This window comes from Piliocolobus tephrosceles, chromosome 2, assembly GCF_002776525.5.
Source record: "Piliocolobus tephrosceles isolate RC106 chromosome 2, ASM277652v3, whole genome shotgun sequence".
Taxonomy (NCBI): domain Eukaryota; kingdom Metazoa; phylum Chordata; class Mammalia; order Primates; family Cercopithecidae; genus Piliocolobus; species Piliocolobus tephrosceles.
The window spans coordinates 68,764,093-68,784,562 of record NC_045435.1 but is presented as its reverse complement, the minus strand read 5'-3'; the positions used below and the strand labels follow the sequence as shown (position 1 = coordinate 68,784,562).

The window sequence follows — 20,470 nt, the reverse complement described above, 5'->3', positions numbered from 1 at the left end:
TCCTTCTTTTTTTTTTTTTTTTTTTTTAGAGATGGAGTCTTGCTTTGTCACCCAGGGTGGAGTGCAGTGGCGCAATCTCGGCTCACTGCAAGCTCTGCCTCTCGGGTTCCAGCAATTCTCCTGCCTCAGCCTCCTGGGTAGCTGGGGCTACAGGCGCAAGCCGCCATGCACAGCTAATTTTTTGTATTTTAGTAGAGACAGGGTTTCATCGTGTTGCCCGGGCTGGTCTCAAACTCCTGAACTCAGGCAATATGCCTGCCTCAGCCTCCCAAAGTGCTAGGATTACAGGTGTGAGCCACCGTGCTCAGCCAAAACTCTCATTGTCTTTCCTACAAAACAGGCTTCCTGTTAACGACAGCTGCTATCAAAGAGTCATCCTTAATCTTACTCAGGTAACCACAAACTTTATTCTTTAAATGGAGACAACTTTGAGAGTAAAAGGGATTTGCAGTTAATAATAGTTCTGGAGTACCAGATGTATCCAAGTCTGTCCAGGCAAACCAATAGGGATGATCACTTATACTTAGAGACAGAAATTCTAAGCTTAAATGCCGGATGAATCTTGAAGCCTATCCAGATTTACGGACACACCTATGCTTTATTTTGCATATGAAAAGTATCATGTGAAAGGTCACCTCACAACTATGTCATAAGGAATGTGCTTCCTCTTTCTGGGTACAGGGGCAACAGGTTAAATTTCAGCCCCTGCACCACCCAGTGTATGCTGTGATGTGGAACACACTACTTATTGTAACAGCAAAAAGCACATCATCTACTGATGTTTCCTACGAGCCAGACACTGCTTAGGCCTAGATCACTCCTCCTACCAAAGCCATGAGTAGACACTACTGACATCCCATATTTTATAGATGAGGAAATGGAACCTTCGAGAAGTTACAACACAGTTAAAAAGAAGCGGCACTATGCTTCAAACTAAGGCAGTCTCTTCCAGAGCCCACCTTCTTAAATACTACCGCAGTGCCTTCTCAAAGACATCACTGAAGAGGTGATGATTAAGTTTAGCCACGAAAACTGGGAGATCGTGACAATGATAATGATCCTAACTACCCATTATTGGAAACTTTCGGGTATGCAACTCTGCTAAACCTCATACATGGCATGACCTCATTTTACTCTCCTGGCTCTCCTAGGAAGCAATATTACTAAGCCCATTTTAGAGATGAGGAAACTGAGGATTCTAGAGGCTAAATAACTTGCCTAGGGTTGTGCAGCTATCATGAAGCAAATGCAGGATTTGAATTCAAGGCAAACTCCAGAGTCATCTTCACTGTGTCAGAAGGTGCACTATGGAAGAAAGAATATGGACGAAGGCAGGAAGGAAACTGATGTGGCCACACATTGGGAAACAGGCATAAAGAGAGGACAGTGAGGGAAAGGTAAATTGTGACTGTGTCATGCACAGCTGACTGTGTATGCCACAGTGAGTTAAAACTGAATCCACTAAACAAGGAACAGTAGTAAGAAATTCTGAGCAAGAGTGTCTCAAAGGGATCCAGGTTTTCTCATGTTTATGATGCTAATGGACAGGTTATTTATAAAGAAAATATATATTTATGTAAAGTTGTTTTTCAGTGCTACATCTAGCACCTGACGACTCTGGGAACAATTTGATTTTTGCATATCAAACACTTTTAGCACTGTTATATTTCCCCTGTTATCCACATCCCGTCTGTTTCCTCTCCCCCATACTGAAGTGACTGGTATATTTGCTCAAATAAAAGCCTGAAGACAAAAAAAAAGAATTTCTAATACTTGGCTCACATTTAATTTGAGAGAAATAACAGACTCCCAAATCTCTTAGCTTGTTCCATGTTGAATGAAAGAAAAAAAATTACATAATTGAGATAGTTTGTTTACTTACCCAATTTTCATCCTAAGGTAGATCAAGTAACATAACTCTTGTAAACCTATACGAGTCATTATATATTCATTATCATGTTATCTGACAAGTTGTATAAAAAATATAGCTTCACACTTGGGTGTTGAAAAGTATTGAAAATTTTTATTTTTATCTGCTGTTGGTGTTTTTAATAGTTGTTTTGTATTTCGTTTACGATAGCTCAAAACTCTGGCTCTGTTCAATCCAAAAAAGAAGAAAAAAAGAAAGAGAACTTGGTGAGTGTCTCATTTGTGTGAAACATGTGTTTCATTTATCTTGGTTGCTATCTCAATCATTCCTTGAAGTACGTATTATTATCCCCTATTTTATAGTCAAGTAAATTGTGGTTTAGGGTAATCAGTCAAAGTAGAGCTGGGGTGGGAGCTCTGTTCTGACTGTATAGCCCATGTTTCTTCTAAGCCTTGAAGCAAAGAGACAAACGTTTTCAAGATTCTGAACACTACTTTCAGAAGAGACTGCTACATGATCATCAAACCCATTCTTCTTTTTCCTAAGCATGGACTGAAACTGTATTTCCCAGCCACCCTTGAAGTTGGTTGAGATCATGCAATCACTTTTAGCTGAAATGATACAGTCCGTGCAAATTCCTACGTGCAATCCTCCATAGTTGTTTTGCCTTTTGAGTGGCTGGAATGGGCATACTTTCCAGGTCATCTTTGGGAACCATGTGTGGAAGACAGAGGAGTGAAAAACAAAAGGAGCCTAGGTTCCTGCGGCAGACTAAGAACATCATGCTAGATGTTTATGTGAATAAGAAATAAATCCTTCTTGCACCAGGCTACTGGGAATGGGGTAGCTTATGTGCTTCAGATGCTAGCATTACCTAATATGTCAGTAGAGAGAAAAACAATCCAAAAATAACTACAAGAGGACATAACACAACCTAGAGAGTATCATAAAATCTTAAAATAATATTTTGGAAAAAAATATCTAATATTTAGACAATGTTCATTTTATAATATAGAATTTTAAAACAAGAATTATAAACAAAACTGTACTTAGTACTTTACCAAATTTAGAAACAAGTTCATTCTCTCTCAATTATGTCATATACATATGTACACAGAAATTAATATTGCTGAATGAAGGCATGCATAAGAAAAATGAAAGAAAATATGTTAGTATTAGTACAGGTTTCCTCTAAGTAATGAGATTAGAAGATATTTTTTACTTTTTTGTACTTTCCTATATTTTCCAATATCAAAATAATGAGCATGTTCCTTTGATAATCAGAAAAGATTTGTGTAATTATGTTTAAGATGTCTTTAAAAGGGGCAATCCACCCAGACAGAAAGATTACAGCAGTGAGGTCCTATGTCATTTACCCTAGGTAAAGTTCTTCTGCATTTATAGCCCATAAAGTACCCTCTGAACTTTCAAAACTACCAAACTTTACACTGGGGTGAGTCAAAGGCCCCAGGGGATAATATTTCACGGGAAACTCCTGGAAAATGAGACCACATGCCAACATAACTTCTTTGTCCATTCTCAATGAGGTAGCTTTAAAAAAACAAGTCAGCCAGGCCTATAATCTTCCCACCTTGACCTCCCAAAAGCCAGCAATTTGGGAGGACAAGGTGGGAAGATTACTTGAGGCCAGGAGTTTGAGACAATCCTGGCCAACACGGCGAAACCCCGTGTCTATTAAAAATATAAAAGTTAGCTGGGCATGGTGGTGCACGCCTGTAATCCCAGATACTCAGGAGGCTAAGGCATGAGAATCACCTGAACGCAGGAAGCAGAGGTTGCAGTGAGCTAAGATAGCACCCCCAACTCCAGCTGGGGCAACAGAGCAAAACTGTGTCTCAAAAAATTAAAAAATTAAAAATTAAAAAAATAAGAATAAACACAAGATAATACATAACTCCATTAATGACACATTGAAAAGACAGAAAGTAAAATTATGTTAGCAAACACAATCATGGGCATGAAGAGAACTGGTGATATTCAGTACCAGTCATTAAAGGAAAGTCTTTCCCTTTGGTTTAGATGAAGATTCCAGGAGATAATATTTGTGAAATGCTCAGTACAATACTAGGCACATGGTAAAGGCCCAAAGCTTAAACGCCACCACTATTATTTTTATTGGTTAAAGTGTAAGAAGAATTAATGCTTGCTTTAGTAGACTGTTAAAACTGAAGTTAAGGCATTGAGTTTCAAAGTACTGTTCTCATTTGTTTCTTAGGAAACTGAAAGGAAGCTACATGTACACTCCCATAAAGCCTGCCTGCCCACAACCCGCCTTGACCTCTCCCTTCACTCTGCAGGTCTCCTGCTGCTTCTATTCAGTGAATATTACAAGATGCTTAGGGAAAAGATATTCTAGCACAGAGAAATTCTAAGGAGATGACCAGAGAAGACCATTTATATTTGCAGACTTAGGAAGAAGAAAAAATGACATTTTATAAAAGGGGGATCTCTTTGTAAAAACACATACAACAGAAAAATGTCATTAAAAGCTACAACTTGTTGAATGGGATATCCTCTTTATAAACACAGTTAGGGAAAACCATCAATTTCAATTCAGGTGCTCCTTTAAGGAGCATTTACAAGTGAGCATGAACAAGTGAACATTTTCTGAATAGCAATATTTATTTGTGAGCATCTACTGCCTCTGAGGACCTATGAGAAGCACTCTCTCTGGATGAGACCAAGTTCTTAGCAGCAAGCAACAGAAATTAACTCTAGCTGAAATAAGCATGAAGTAAATTACAAAAAAGAAATTGGGAGGCTCACATAATCACCAAGAAGGCAGGAGAATCAGACTTAAAAAATGGGAAGGAAGCAAAGAGGCCAACAGCAGCCAGGAACGCAACCAAACCACACCACAGAAACCATCTATCTGGTGAGGACACCGCTGTTATTCCTAGAAAGCAGATACTGCTTCAACCTCTGATGGACCACATATGCCATTACCCTAGGAGCAGCTTTATATTATTGACTCCAAAGTCAAAATAATGGGCAGCTGATATGTTGGTAAAATGCAAACTTACTTCATAAAAATCAATGTTATCCTTGTCTGTCATTATAAGACAAAAATGACCATCATCTCAACAAAAAGGATATTAAGATCTTTTTGCAAGATCCTAACCACATGTGATAGGACAAAGCCATGACAATCAAGGAGGCTTGCAATGTATTTAATTGCCTATGGAATTAATAGTACATGTCAATCAGTAGCCAATGGGCAGCAAGTCCTTTTTTACATAAAATACAATTCCTTAATGGTGTTAAGTAATTCACCAGGCTTTAGGACGCGATTACATAAAACCAAAAGAGCAAGTTATCATATTGATGAATGGAAACATGTTATAGCTGAAAGCAATCAAAAACTAGCCAAGTTCAATAAAAGCTCCTTATCTCCATTTTAGGATGCATGTCATTAGCTCAGAGAAGATTAATTTCTCCATTCATAGTTCAATTTTGTTTCCTGACAAAAAAATAAAAATGTGAGTTTTTGAAATGCAATTTTCTTGCTTAATCAAATGTTAAGAGTCTCATGTCAACATGCATGGAATAATTAATAAATTGCAGATATTCTAAAAACTGAAAGGTAGTGGTCCTAGATACGATTCATCTAAGTTTATATACAAATGCTTTTTTAAGACAGTTCTTTCCAGTGATATGAGAGACACAATCCTTCATTCACCTTCAAAGAGAACTGAAAAGGTAACATGAAGACCAGTCATTCACACAGTAGGTATTCTGTAATGATCTGCTGACTGTATTCATTAATTTAATCCATAAGAAAAGTATGTACTTAATAAGCCTCCTAAGAAAATTGTATGCAACATAAACAACTCCTCTAAAGCGTGCTTATAAAAGGTGGCTCCGATAAATGGCAGCAGCAATGAATATTATCCACACATTAAAAACTTAATTCAAACTAAATTTGCTCTCTCAGACATGAATCCATTTTCTATGTAAGAAAATGAGGATCTCACTCAATATCTTACCATTATTAACAGTGTTTCAGAAACAAAATGTTTGCATTACCCATTTTAAACAAATGTTCAAATTAACAAGCTTTCCATAACTACACAGCAAAAGGTTCTATTTGCTCAGAGATAAAACCAAATGAATCATTAAGAAAATATCTGCAGATTACACAGTTTCTATATATTGCACCTTAAAACCTGCCATGTCTAGTTTTAATCCAATCTTCTAATTTGATTAATATGCATTTTCCATCTTTAAAATGCTGACCCACACATAAAAATCTCCCAAGAATATCATCACCAAGTTAGCAAAAAGGAAAATGCCAGGGGAGATTTAATCTAATCTGACTGGATTAAAATTCCATCATCTTTGTCAATTAGTTCTACAATCTCGGCATTTTTTTTAACTTTATCTTGCCTGTTTCCTTGCTTGTAAAATGACATAAGCAATGACTGAATTTGGCAACCAACTGAATATAATAGACATGAGAGATATTAAGGATGCAGAGCTATTTCAGCTGGGTAAGCAGGGTGGCGAGAAGAGGAAGAGAAGGTTTGGAGCAACCAAGAGATGACAAGTTCCATTTGGGTCGGGTGTGCCAAAGACACCCACGAACAAGTGGTCAACAGACAGGTAGGAATGCAGGTTCAGGCACAAAGAAAGAGACAATTCGCACAGAGGTCACCCTGGAAGTCACAGATATGATTAACATCACATTTATTTTCAAAATATTTTATAAAATGTCATTTCAAAACACATCAAAATATGAATAAAGTAGAAAGGTAAGCAAACACCTTTCAATTATTTACAAATCTTTCTAATTAAAATATGAACTCTCCTAACACATGATTAGCAGGATAGTTATTATGATGTCTCTGATCTCTCTGTGAGTTAGAATCACAATAGTAATGAATCTCCTGGAATTTGCTGCCATTGACGACAATGATGATGATGATGATGATGATGATGATGATGATGATGATGATGATGATAGCAATAAAATCTTACATAGCACTTTCTGAATGTTAAACACATTATCATTCTAGGCAATTTTCTCCCATGATAGTATCATAATTACAGGGTGAAGGTCCCATTTTTTCAGTACAATCAGGAAGATGTGTGCAAAATCCAGTTTTAATCTTAACCTCAAATCTATTTGCTAAAATTTCAATTGTGTTCTTGGTTCTGTCAATCTTGTGGTGACAAGAATGTAAATACTCTGAATTTTTGCCAGATTCTTCTTGCTTTGCTCTCTCCAGCTAATCTCAGTGATGTGCACACAATTTTTATATTTATGATCAACTCATTTCACTTTTAACCAACTAGAATTGGCTCCATATCCTCTTCTAATGCTATAAATTTCCCCTTAGACCAAAACGATTCAACAACAGAAATCAGAGGAGTCCTTCCTTCTACCAAAACTACTCACTGAGTACGGGAAGGATTACTCATTCATTCACCAAATAAGGAGCTTGAATTTTCCAAATTGCTGTTTAGCCCTAGACAGGAACAGGCCCTCTGTTGGCCACATCACCTTAAGGAGCATCAAAGATATGCACAGGTGAAACCTGCATGCACACACACTCACACATTCCTATATGCACACACACACAATCATGCATCACTCTCCATTCCTTTATCCAGTTTGATTTTGTCAATCCTTTTATCATTCTCAACCCTTTATCCAGTTTGTATTTCTTGAAAGCATACCTGAAGAACTAATTTTCTTTTACTTAAAATTGCTTTACTGTCTCTTTTTTTTCCCTCCCTTGTCCCAGCTCCAGCACGTCAATGCAACACTGCTCATTCCTCCAGAGCAGAAATTCTATTGAAAGCATGATACAACTAGGTGCAATGGCTCTCGACTGTAATCTCAGCACTTTGAGAGGCTGAGGCAGGAGGATCACTTGAGGCCAAACTGGGCAACACAGAGAGACCCCATCTCTACAAGAAATAAAGATATAAAAATTAGCCAGGTGTGGTGGTGTGTGCCTGTAGTACTAGCTACTCTGGAGGCTGAGGTGGGAGGATTAGTCAAGCCCAGGAGTTGGAGATTGCAGTGAACTATGATTACACCACTGCAGTCCAGCCTGGGTGACAGAGTGAGATCCTGTCTCTAAAAGAAGTAAAAAATAAATACAAATAAAAATAAAAAGCATAATATACAATCCCCAACCACAATACAATGGCTAAATGTTCATAAAACAAACCCATAACTAAGAAGTCAATTAGTTCACTAAGTACATATCTCCAGGAATATCTCAAAGAGATTAGGTGTTATGCCTAAGAGAGGTGAGGGGAGTAATCAGTTGGCTTCCAGAATTATCTTTAAAAAACTTAGTTATGCCTGTAATGCTAGTGCTTCAAAGAAAATAATGGGGAAATAAGATCAAAGACCAACTTGAACTTTACATTTCTTTGCTCTCACTTCCCAATCCCCAAACCACAAGAGTATAAAACAAAAATGATCCTTTTTTATGAAAAGGCTGGAATACAGTACTAACCTTTACTGAGTCTATTATCACAGTTCACTGAGGAGCTCTCATCCAGGTTTAGATCTAATTTTAGTGGGATTTTTTCATGGTAAAAACCAATCTTGATAGTTTTTAAAAATGAAATCAATTTTCATTTATTAAAATATAAGTCACTTCAATTTCTACATTTAACATCTGAAAGTTACAAATTAATTTTATTTCTAGAACATAAATTCTATGAAGAAAAAGGGTTTGCCTGTCTTCCATAGCTGTGTCCACAGTGCCTAGTACATGGTTGACCCTCAATAAATATTTGTTCCAGAAAAGAACACATATACATTTCAACTGACATAACATAGAAAGGGTCTGGTGTATTAGCATCTGGGAGAACTTTAAAAAGTTCAAAGAACAACAATTACTAGCTGAAGTACCTATGCACTTACTCTTAAAAGAGCATAGAAAATCAGAAAATTGAAATATGGAGAGTGCCTCTATCTTACACTCTCAACCTTTGCTACTGATCCCTGGACAAGACTGAGTTGTTACTCACAATTCTTTATTTTTAGTGAGAAGCAACTGCATTCCCAAGGCTGGAGGATGCACATGCAAATCCTTCTGGTGTCCATATCTGCACTGTGCTAGATGCCAGCCACTAGCCACATGAGTCCCTTAAGCACCCGAAATGTGACTAGTCTGAAATGAGATGTGCTGGAAGCGTAGAATTCCAACCAGGTTTCTGAAGATTGGGACAAAGAAATGAACACAAAATACCCCATTGATAACTCCATTAATTCCATGTTGAAATGATGTTGTTTTAGATATACTGGAGTAAACAGAATGCATTATTAACATTAATTTTACCCATTTTTTTTCATTTTTTAATGTGACTGTTAGAAAACTTTAAACTACTTACGTGGCCCACATTATACTCCTACTAGGCAGTGGCAATCCAGAATGATACCTAGAGAGTCTGTAGGCCACACAGAGGTGGATGCTCACTGAAAGGCAGACGGCAGGACCTGATCCCTAATATCTGGATCTGTGAGTAGGAAAACTGGCTAGATGTTCTACCACACAACAATCTCCCTTTGATATGGTTTGGCTGTCCACACCCAAATCTCACCTTGAATTGTAATAATCCCCACATGTCAAGGGTGGGGCCAGGTGGAGATAATGGAATCATCGGGGCAGTTTTCCCCATATTGTTCTAATGGTAGTAAGTCTCACGAGATCTAACGGTTTTATAAATGGGAGTTCCCCTGCACAAGTTCTTGTCTGCCACCATGTAAGACATCCCTTTGCTCTTCCTTTGTCTTCTACTGTGATTGTGAGGTCTCCCCAGCCATGTGGAACTGTGAGTCCAGAAAACCTCTTTCCTTTATAAATTAGCCAGTCTCAGGTATGTCTTTATTAGCACACGAGAATAGACTAATACACTCTTAAAGACTCGCAATAGCATTGGGAAATAAGTACTATTAGTTTTGACCTACAGATAAAGAAATTGAGGCAAGGACGGAGAAGGTATTTCTGCAAAATTCCAAAGCTGTAAAAGGGAGGGCAAAACACTGAAGCAAAGTTAGCTTGACTTTAAAGTCATGCTCTTGCCTTTGGTCTCCTCCAGTCACTCAGAGGGCACTCTCCCCATTTCTAAGGGACTTACAGAAGGATGTAAACAACTGATTCATTCTGTAATAAATGGCTTCTCAAGCCCTTCAGCCATGTTTCTCCCAGCCACTAACCCACAGCTGACAAAACTGGGTGAAATAGTGACTAAAATCTCTGAAAAACTACCGTGGAGTGACATTCCATATGCTGCTATCTCATGTAAAAGAATAAAGTTTTCCTAAATTGATGTTTTTTGCTTCTTTAAATTGCAGTTATCATTTCCTTTGTTAGTTAACATGGATCACAATTTCCTTTTGTGTCATCAAATATTGTTGAAAGCTTCCATCCATTCCCTCCACACATTACTGAACCATGCTCCACTGTTGCACGATTCTTCATTTCAAAAAGCTGGGATGAAAACACCCTCATGCTCATACTGTAAGAATTTCTGAGGATACACCCTCCCTAAGAGATACTGAAAAGAAAGGGAAGTTGTCTATTGTTCTAAATTTTTTTTTTTTTTTTTTTTTTTTGAGACGGAGTCTCACTCTGTCGCCCAGGCTGGAGTGCAGTGGCCGGATCTCAGCTCACTACAAGCTCCGCCTCCTGGGTTTACGCCATTCTCCCGCCTCAGCCTCCTGAGTAGCTTGGACTACAGGCGCCCGCCACCTCACCCGGCTAGTTTTTTGTATTTTTTTAGTAGAGACGGGGTTTCACCGTGTTCGCCAGGATGGTCTCGATCTCCTGACCTCGTGATCCGCCCGTCTCAGCTTCCCAAAGTGCTGGGATTACAGGCTTGAGCCACCGCGCCCGGCCTAAATTTTTTTTTTTTAAGAGATAGGGTCTCACTCTGTCACCCAGGCTAGAGTATATTAGTATGATCATAGCCCACTGCAGTCTCAAACTCCTGGGCTCAAGTGATCCTCCTGCCTAGGCCTCCAAAGTAGCTAGGACTACAGGCATATACAGCCGTACTAGGCTAATTTTTTTAGTTTTTGTATAAATGGGTTCTGCTATGTTGCCCAGGCCGGTCTCAAACTCCTGGACTCAAGTGTTCCTCCCTCCTCAGCCTCTCAAAGTACTGAGATTATATTTTGACACTTAGGCCAAGTGCCTCCAGTGAGTGATCCTGGCGGAACTGAGGACACAGAGGTGCCTGTGAATCTCATGCAGCATGTGTCAGGCAGGGCCCGGTCTAGAGGAAACCTCTAGGTGCGCCAGGGAAGAAGAGCTCTACTCTCCTACACCCAGGCCATCACATTGAAGGCTGTCCTGTGATTCCACATCTCCTCCCAGGTCAGCAGGACTGAAGACTCACAGGGACAAAGCTCTGAAAGCAGACCCCTCCCCTCATCCTGCAGTCACCACGTGATTCCTGCACACTTACACACATGTACATGAGGCAATCTGGACTTTTTTGTTTTTGCAATTCTAAGCTCTCCCCTATATCTGTCCCCCTCAGTTTAACCCACAACAAAAAAAAAAATTAACTAGTGGGAAACCGCTACCTGTGAATTCACTGATTTGGGCAAGTGTATTTCATCTATTATGAATAAGCTTACTTAGTCTCTTAGCAGCCTCAAGAGCTTCATTTGCAGTGTCTGCTACAAAGAATCTTTGAACTCTCACTCCGTTGTCAGACATCAGTTTCTTGCTCTGGTATTCCTGCAGGTTCAGCCATCTTCTGGAGGTTAATTGAACTGCCTACAGAAATTGAAGGAGAGAGGTAAGAACACTCATTAATAGCAAGAAAAATAAAAGTCAACCTATATGGCCAGGCTCAGAGGTAATGTCGACTGGCAAACAGCAACCCAGAATTGAGAGAAGCAAAAGCAAAAAAAAAAAAAAAAAAAAATCCACTTAAATTCATGCTTAATTATTTTTTAACAAAAACTGTTAAGGACAACTATACACACACAAATGAATGCAGGTTTTTTAACAATGCTGAAAGCTGAGTGAGGTCTGTGATCTAGTTAATAATATTACATAAATATCAATTTCCTGCTTTTGATATTGTACCACAACTACACGAGGTGTCAGTATTAGGGGAAGCTGGATGAAGGGTACATGGGGCTGCTGTACTATTTTTGCAACTTCCTGTGAGTCAAAAGTATTTCACAATAAGTTATTTTAAAAACTGTTAAGGACTCTATGGCTCCCCACCTCTCACCCCAAATAAATAAAGAGCATAGCATTATTTTAATAACTGTATATAGATTGTTCATCATTGGAAAGTTTTTCAGGAAATTTGTTTAAACACTCTGAAGTCACTGGGCCACAGACTAATTCATTTCTTTACCATAGTTTTTAACAGAGTCTAGGTAGCGCCATTGTGTGTTTAACGAGATTATCTCTTTAATGCACCAAGGTTGAGTGCAATAACCTGAAAGATTCACCATTAATTAAACTAGTTCCTAAACTGCAACTTGTGTATTAAGGGAATCTTGCTTTAGTTTCAAGTAGAAGTGGTTTACCAACATGCACTATGTGTTTTCATCTGCGTTAAAAGGACATAGTCAAAGGACACAATAACATGAACAAATAAATTCTTTACATTTTATCCAATATCAACAGTATTCCCTACCAAATCCATAAGCCCCATTTTTAAAAGGAAAAAAAAAAAGGGAAAATGAATACACTTAATGTAAGCTCCTTTCCATCCATGAGTCATAGGCAAAGGAAACACTACTCACAAGAAGTAGGATGACAATATCATTAATGCACAAACCAAAACATCAATCATGCAACTGGATCACAAGACTGGTACATCACCTGATACAATCCCTACTGGCTTCTGTCCATGGCTTTGGTGGATGTCCAAGGCAGTGTCACAGAGACCATAAAAGTGAGGCCCTCAGGGCTTCATTACATGGAGCCACTACCTTTCAGGACATCTACTGTGTCCTTACAATGTCATTTTCTTCTGGTATCCCCAAGCTATGATGTACTCATGGAGCTCTTTTGAAACAGGGTGATTCAAAGCTCTAGAACCCCATAACTACACTGTGTTCCACTAAAGGGTAGAAAGTGTGCCTTAAACTTCTCTGTATCTCTATGAAGAAGGTGACAGTGCTTGACATATGAAAGACACCCAAGAAAATGTCACTTAGATGGCCAAATGAATCAACCATGCCTTTTGTCTCCTGATACAGACAACTTTTCATTCCCAGAAACTGGCCACCTCTAAAAATAAAAAAGTACAAGTTAGTCCTTAAGACCTGAAATGAACATAATATAATGTATACACACTGGTAAAAAAAATTCAAATTTCAACATGATAAAGCCTAAAGATAGCTCTCTGTTCTGTCCTTGTAGCTGCTGGTAATGATGGTTTGGTTTTGTTTTTAACCTTGAAGTTGCCTATACTTCTTCTTTAGAAATAAATAATACTGGGATAAACATAAATTGCCAGACAAGCAATGCTCACATCATTTACTATATATTATTTTTTAACTATACATTATTTCTTAATCTTACTTTTTAAGTCTTGATGAAACATTAGTAATTTGAAAAACACAAACTTCTGTAAATGAACATACTCAAAGGCTTTATAGTCTTAATAGCGTGTTATATAACATACAAAGAAAAATAGAAGTTTAAGGCATTTAGCGAAAAAGCTCCTTAGTGAAAGAAAACATTAAACATTAGCTGTGTGCTATTATCTAGGACCACTCTTAAAAGGCAAATGGGAACAATCAATAGATTATGTCTATGTTGACGTACCAATTTAAAGCCATTAACCAAAGAAGAAAAAATATAGTTTGAAAAGAGCATTTGAGGGAGACTAAAAACAGCCACAAAGTGGTTGTGGTCAATTCCTTTTCATCAGAACACTTGCCGTATTAATTTTAGATATGTTAATGCAATCTGCTAAAAACTAATTGCAATTGATCCAGAGGCCAGCTTCACAGACATATAACATATATTGACTGTTTCCACACTGACTCAAATGAAAGCCAGCTTAAAGTCTGTTGCTCTTAAATTGAAAACCAGGACAGTGAGCACAGTTCCAAAACCACTGATGACACCCGGCTATCACTCCACAAAGGAATTCTTTTACAGAATAATCACCTATTTTTGTCAATCCAAAACTTGGAAGAGTAGGACCCTGACTGGCTCTAAAACTTCAAGAAAACTCCACTTACTAAGAATTTGTAGCTGGGTGTGGGCAGGCGCAGTGGTTCACACCTGTAATCCCAACATCTTGAGAGACTGAGGCAGGAAGATTGCTTGAGCCCAGTAGTTCAAGACCAGCCTGGCCAACATAGTGAGACCCTGCCTCTACACAAAGTAAAAACATTAGCTGGGTGTGGTGGTGCACGCCCATAGTCCCAGCTAATTGGGTGGCTGAGGCTGGAGGATAACTTGAGCCTGGAGGCTGAGGCTGCAGTGAGCTATGATTGTGCCACTGTACTCCAGCCTGGGTGACAGAGAGAGACTCAGTCTCAAAGAAAAAAAAAAAAAATCATAATTGTGATAAATCTACAGAAAAATAATTTATGTTTATTTCTGCATTTTCAGTTGTAAAAAAGGGTGAGGAGAAATCTGCTATGCAAATGGATGGTAGAAAGTATGCTGGAAATGTAATATAAACTGCTGAATAGTAATGATAATAGTTCCATCTACTATTAATTGAGCATTTATCATGAGTTAGGCATTATATTAAATATTCATGTTTCATGGTTAAAACAATCAGGAAATGTCAAGAATTATTCTCTCTCTCTGTAGCTGTCAGTGCAAATCAAGAAATATCCCCAGTCTTCTTCCCTCTAGGCACTTCCTTACTTCAGCTGAAGTTAGGTGATGCCATATCTACTACCTAGAGTTAGCATCAGATCCCCCAGGTTAGAGGCTCAGTCCCACAGGACTATGCCCACTTCAGATGCCAGGCACAAGCCCCAGATTATTTTACCTGTGCTTCTGACCAATCAGCTATCAACTGGGAGTTCCCAAGACCCCCTCCTCGGGTTTAATAAATTTTATAGGATGGCTAACAGAGCTCACAAAAACCATTGCTGACATTTATCAGTTACTTATAAAGGATATGACAAAAGACACTGGTGAAGAGCCAGATGGAAGAGGTATACATAACAAGGTAAGTCCATGGAGCTTCCATGCTCTCTCTGGGAGTACCACCTTCCAGATACCACCATATATTTGACAATCTGGAAGCTCTCCAAACCTTGTCCTCTTAAGGTTTTATTATATAGGCATGATTGTTACCTCATTAGCCATTGGAGATTAAGTCAACTTTCAGTCCCTCTCTCTTCCTCAGAGACTCAGAGGATGGGGCCGAAAGTCCCAACCCTCTATGCTTTGGGCTTTCTAGTAACCAGTCACAATCCTGAAGCTATCTAGGGGACTCCAACCACTAGTCATCTCATTAAGGTACAAATGGCACTCATCACTTCAGATATCCCAGGGTCTTAAGAACTGTGTGTCAGGAACCAGGGGTAAAGACCAAATATGTTATTTTTTTACTATATCACAGTATCATATCAATTAACTAGTTCCAGCCAGTAAGTTGTGAATACATATGTTGTGTGACGCATTCAGGCCAACAGTTAATTGCCATCCCTCCCACCCCATCCAAGTTTGCCCTCTCTAGATATGCAGAATGGCAACATTCAATATGGCAACTGATATCAGCCAGGGACCAGAGTAAGGATGGTCATATACCAAGTGACTTTACATAAATGTGTAGTAAAAAATACACCTTTGTGGATTTTTAGCCACTGAAATTCTGGGGGTTGTTACTATTGCACAACCTTTTTGCCGAATCGGCTTTACTGACCAATAAAGCCATGTTACAAATTAGGAAACTGGGGCTGAACTTGCCTAAGATCACAGGTTACTAAGAAACAGTAAAGCTTCTGGATCAATTGGGTAACATTGTTGGTTCCCTGTGTTTGTATTATGGCCCCAGAGGCTCTGTGGTGATACAGACTGAGAAAAGAGATAAGTAAAATACTGTCCCTTTTGTCAAAAGTCTACCAGGAATAGGGCTTTCATGAAATGCTGACAGAGCTCATGTAAGGTAAAATGTAACTACTCCAGGCTTTGGGAAGGAGGGAGGTGGAGATGTGAGCAGGTCTTGTCCTAAGATGCTAGAATGGCAGAAGTTTATTTCAACTCCTAAGAAGAGCTACCTGTTATGACCCTCAAATAACATCTTTGCTGCAGGAGACATGAAGAATCTCTCAGAGAATCCATGAATTCTAAAATGCAAGCAATGGAATGGAGTATAAAGATCATCTGCCCCAGTGCCCTTCGATTGTTTCTGCCAGTCATTTGCCAGCCTGCCCTCAGGACCATTCCACAGGCTCTTCTGCCTAAACTTGAGACTCTGTTCAGAGATTGAACAGTAGGGGGAAGACACTAGGCTTTGCTGTCCTCTTTGTGGGTGTAACAGCATCTCCTCTGAAGCCTCCAGGTCTCTCCAGACAGCTCTTTCTTCCACATTCCAGCTCCCACTGCCTCCCCTGCCGTGACTTCTGCTTCCAACAGCTGGCCCTGGACTCTGCCAACACCACTTCCTTCCTCTCCTATGGCTCACGGAAGATTCCTGCTGTTGTCCATTCATCTCTGTGTTGCCTTCCCAGCCTGTGTGCCTTACAATCTTTCCTACCCTTTGTTAAATTCTATTAAATGACCTCACACAATCCCTGTCTTCCAGACCGGGCCCTTATTGACTCAGTGCTTCGCAGATTGAAGGTGAAGGGGAATGGCAGTGATCCACTTTTACAAAGGTATTTGGGATCCTATACTGGAGAAGTTTCCCAATTAGTCACATCTTTCAAATACTGGGGTTTCAAGATACAAAGGGACCACTGGGGTCCAGTCACCTCAGTTTACAGTCAGGAACCTGGAGGCCTGATGAGAGGAAGTGACTTGCCTAGGGATCATATAGTAAGCCAGAGGCCTGATGAAAGCTGGACTAATTGCCAGCTTCTTTCCTTCCTTCACATGGATTTTGGCAAAGTGACCATCTTAGGAACAGCATCACATTCTTAAACTAGCTGGGGTAGGTGGGCACCTAGGTTTTGTTCCCTTTGGACTTGTACAATATCCTTGCCGTCATTCCCTTCCTTCCTGTGTTTCTTTGATACAGCAAGCATTTCTAAGCTTGGAAGGGAACGGGAATAATGCAACTTAAAAGAAAAGCAGTACATAAAGATTTAAGGGCCTATGGGAACAAGGGAGCAGAAGCAGAAGAAAAAGAATGAAAAATGAGGCAGGGGACAAAGAAAACCAGGAGATAACAAGACAATGGCTAAGTGGGCAAAAACTGACATAAAAACTCCAAGCACAAAACTAGACAGCTACACAGAAAACAAACAAACAAACAAACAAAAACAACATGCCCAAGAAATCATCCTTCGCCCCATGGTTTTAAAATTAGAGGTGTAGAGACAACTGAAACAGCACCTGGGGTGGGGAGGTGGGGGGAATCAATAGAGAATATCAAAAGAAATGTCCCAAGCTGGGCACTCCGAAAGGGAAAACTGTCTACCCACTGGCTCTGCACTTGCTCCATCCTTCTTCAGCCCGACTTTGCACACTAGTATTGCTCACTTGGGAAGGCAGCATAAAGCCGTATTAGAAAGAAGCCAGGACTTACTACTAATCAAGAAAACAGAAATTCAAACAAAACAGAAGAAGCCATCTTGCCAAAAGGAATGAAGATGCTACTGAACACAAACACACACACACACACACACACACACACACACACACACACACACACACACGAGATCTGATACTATTGTTGTTGAAGGTCTGGTGAAATGCACTTTCTCAGATACTACCCTTACAATAGAACACTAGTGCAACCACCTTCCAAAACAATTTGACAGTGTTTATGAAAACTAAAGCACCCTCATCCTCTGACCTGGTAAGTCTACTTCCTGGGTATCTATCCTAGCAAAACATGTACCAGAGATACATGCAAGATCTTCTCTGTAGAACTGTACATAACAAAAGGATAAGATTGGAAATGATCCAAATGCCCATCAAATAGGAGACTGGCAAAACAAACTATAATATACTCTGTGTGAAGTATTTAAAATTATCCATAGCAACATAGTATCACCATGTAACCATGTGTACCCCTACAATTCTCAGTTCTCCTGTGGCTAGTATGCCAAAACTTTTAAGAGACCATGTGCAATCCTCCAGAGCCCCATTTGTTAGCTACAAGGACCTAGAAGCCACATGTGGAGATGGTGGAGTCACAGGTGAGATTAGGCTGGATTATAAGAGTTACAACATGGGGGATGTCACCTGACCCACATATGCATGACTGAGAAATAAACACTTGATGTGTTAACCACTGAGATCTTAGGAATAACTCATTATAACAGCATTGACTAATCTAGCCTATTAAGTCTGAACATAGTAGCATTGATTATTCTACAAGGACAAGACTAAAAGAAACCAGCAAGTTGCAGAACAATATATACAGTAGAAGAATGTATATTAGACACATATGTTCACACATGAAGCAATAGTGTGTATCTTCTAAAGATAAATAAATGCATAAGTAAATGTATAAGAAAAGGTCCAGAAAATGTTCACCAACCTACTGCCAGTAAACTTGGGAAGGGGAGACCAAGAAATTTCAACCTAATCTGTAATTTTAAAAAATTTTGTTAAATAAATTCATTTATTATTTGTTCCATAAATATCAATCTACTTAAAAGCAACATTGAGAAAAAGAAATACAAGCCAGGCTTTAACACAATGGTGTAGGCTTAAGTCTCTATTAACTTGTCTGCAAAACAAAGGGCTTGCCCCTTACTTAAATGTAGCAGGGTTCTTCAAATGTGGTATGAAATCGAGGTGGGTGAGCGAAAGTCGCATTTTCTGTTTTACAGAACTACCACCTCTAATATAAACTTCTGCTGTTAGATATGAAGAGGCTCTTAAACCTCATTTTGAGCTCTCAACAGCAGTGACGACAGTGGAATACAAACAAGGAATTAGCTGTAAACTCAGAGGAAAATATATTTCCCTCTCATTACAGGCATGGCAACGAAGGCAGATGCTTGGTGGGCTGTGGCAAGTCAAAAGTTAGTATGTGTTTGTTATATTTTAGTTTCGCCAGTGTTGTTCTGTATGCAAATTAGCACCGATAAATCTACCTTAGTCACGTTACCTAGGAAATATGAGGCCTCAAATAAACGTGTTGGTGCAAATGAAAAGACAGATATAACTCAATGTGTCTCAATATAAGTGTCATAAAATAAAAGGCCTGCTTGTTTAAAACAGTCTCTGATGAAGAAGGCACTTTAACTGTGCCATCCCATAAAACAGATTAAGTGGAATCCTGTTTGTAAGAGGAATAAAATAATACCAATAATGCTGTTCTGTTTAGGCCTTAATATAATGACACTAGCATGTCAACTTCTCTTTCAGCATGAAAACATGCTACAGAAATAGGTAAGAAAAGTAACCATTGTGATTAGAAGCCTAAGCCTATGGAAAGGAACAAAATAATAATGTCAGATGTAGAAGGAAGAGTAGGAATGTGGGTACTGATACTGCTATTTTTTCCCTCCACGTTCAGGCTAAAGAGTGGTCTTCATTGAAAACAGAACGTCACTTTTGTTTAGCACTGCAATACTCTTCACCACTCTCCACTTGTGTTCTCCCTGTTTTGCACACTATAAGGAAATCAATTAACCAATTAATTAGCCCCCTGTGGCTGAGTTCTTAAACTCTAAAAGGGGTACAGAGAGATCCTACCTACCCTATGGATGGCAGAAATGGCAGCTGACATGAGTTTCACTTCCTCGTTTATAAAATAGAGGATACTAACAGGCCCATCTTCAAAGGCTATTGTAAAGATTAAATGAGTTAATATATGCAAATAAACTGAAACGGTGCCCATGACAAGTACTCAAAAAAAGTTACCCATTATTGTTTAATTCAGAAATATAAAAGAGGAGGAAAGGTGTAACAAGTAGATATCTAGCAATCATTAAGATAAAAATAGTAGGTGATCATATAAATAATTTTGTTTTAATAGTGCCCACTGAGCCCTGCTCATTGTTTTAAATACATTTGGGGAAGTATTTTTAAACTGTAATCATGGAACTTCTATGCTTGAATCACTCAACAATCACAGAAAAAGAACAGTAATTGGCAAAAGCAAGAACTAGAAAAATCTCACATTCAGAAAGCATCTTAAAATGTGTTACTTAGGGACAATTAATAATACCTTCTCGGGGCGCAGCAAGATGGCCGGATAGGAACAGCTTCAGTCTCCACCTCCCAGCGCGAGCGACACAGAAGACCGGTGATTTCTGCATTTTCAACTGAGGTACTGGGGTCATCTCACTCGGGAGTGCCGGACAATCGGTGCTGGTCAGCTGCTGCAGCCCGACCAGCGAGAGCTGAAGCAGGGCGAGGCATCGCCTCAGCTGGGAAGCGCGAGGGGGAAGGGAGTCCCTTTTCCTAGCCAGGGGAACTGAGACACACAACACCTGGAAAATCGGGTAACTCCCACCCCAATACTGCGCTGTAACAC

At 39.3% G+C, this 20,470-nt stretch overlaps 1 protein-coding gene across 2 annotated transcripts in view; it reads right to left on the bottom strand.

The window, feature by feature from the left end:
* Window positions 1–20,470, bottom strand: part of SUCLG2 (succinate-CoA ligase GDP-forming subunit beta) — a 281,206-nt gene that overhangs the window by 208,689 nt on the left and 52,047 nt on the right. For both annotated transcript variants that reach the window (XM_023200260.2, XM_023200263.2), the window contains exon 2: window positions 11,502–11,643. In XM_023200260.2, the coding sequence (XP_023056028.1) occupies window positions 11,502–11,643 (142 nt within the window). The remainder of the gene's footprint in view (window positions 1–11,501; window positions 11,644–20,470) is intronic.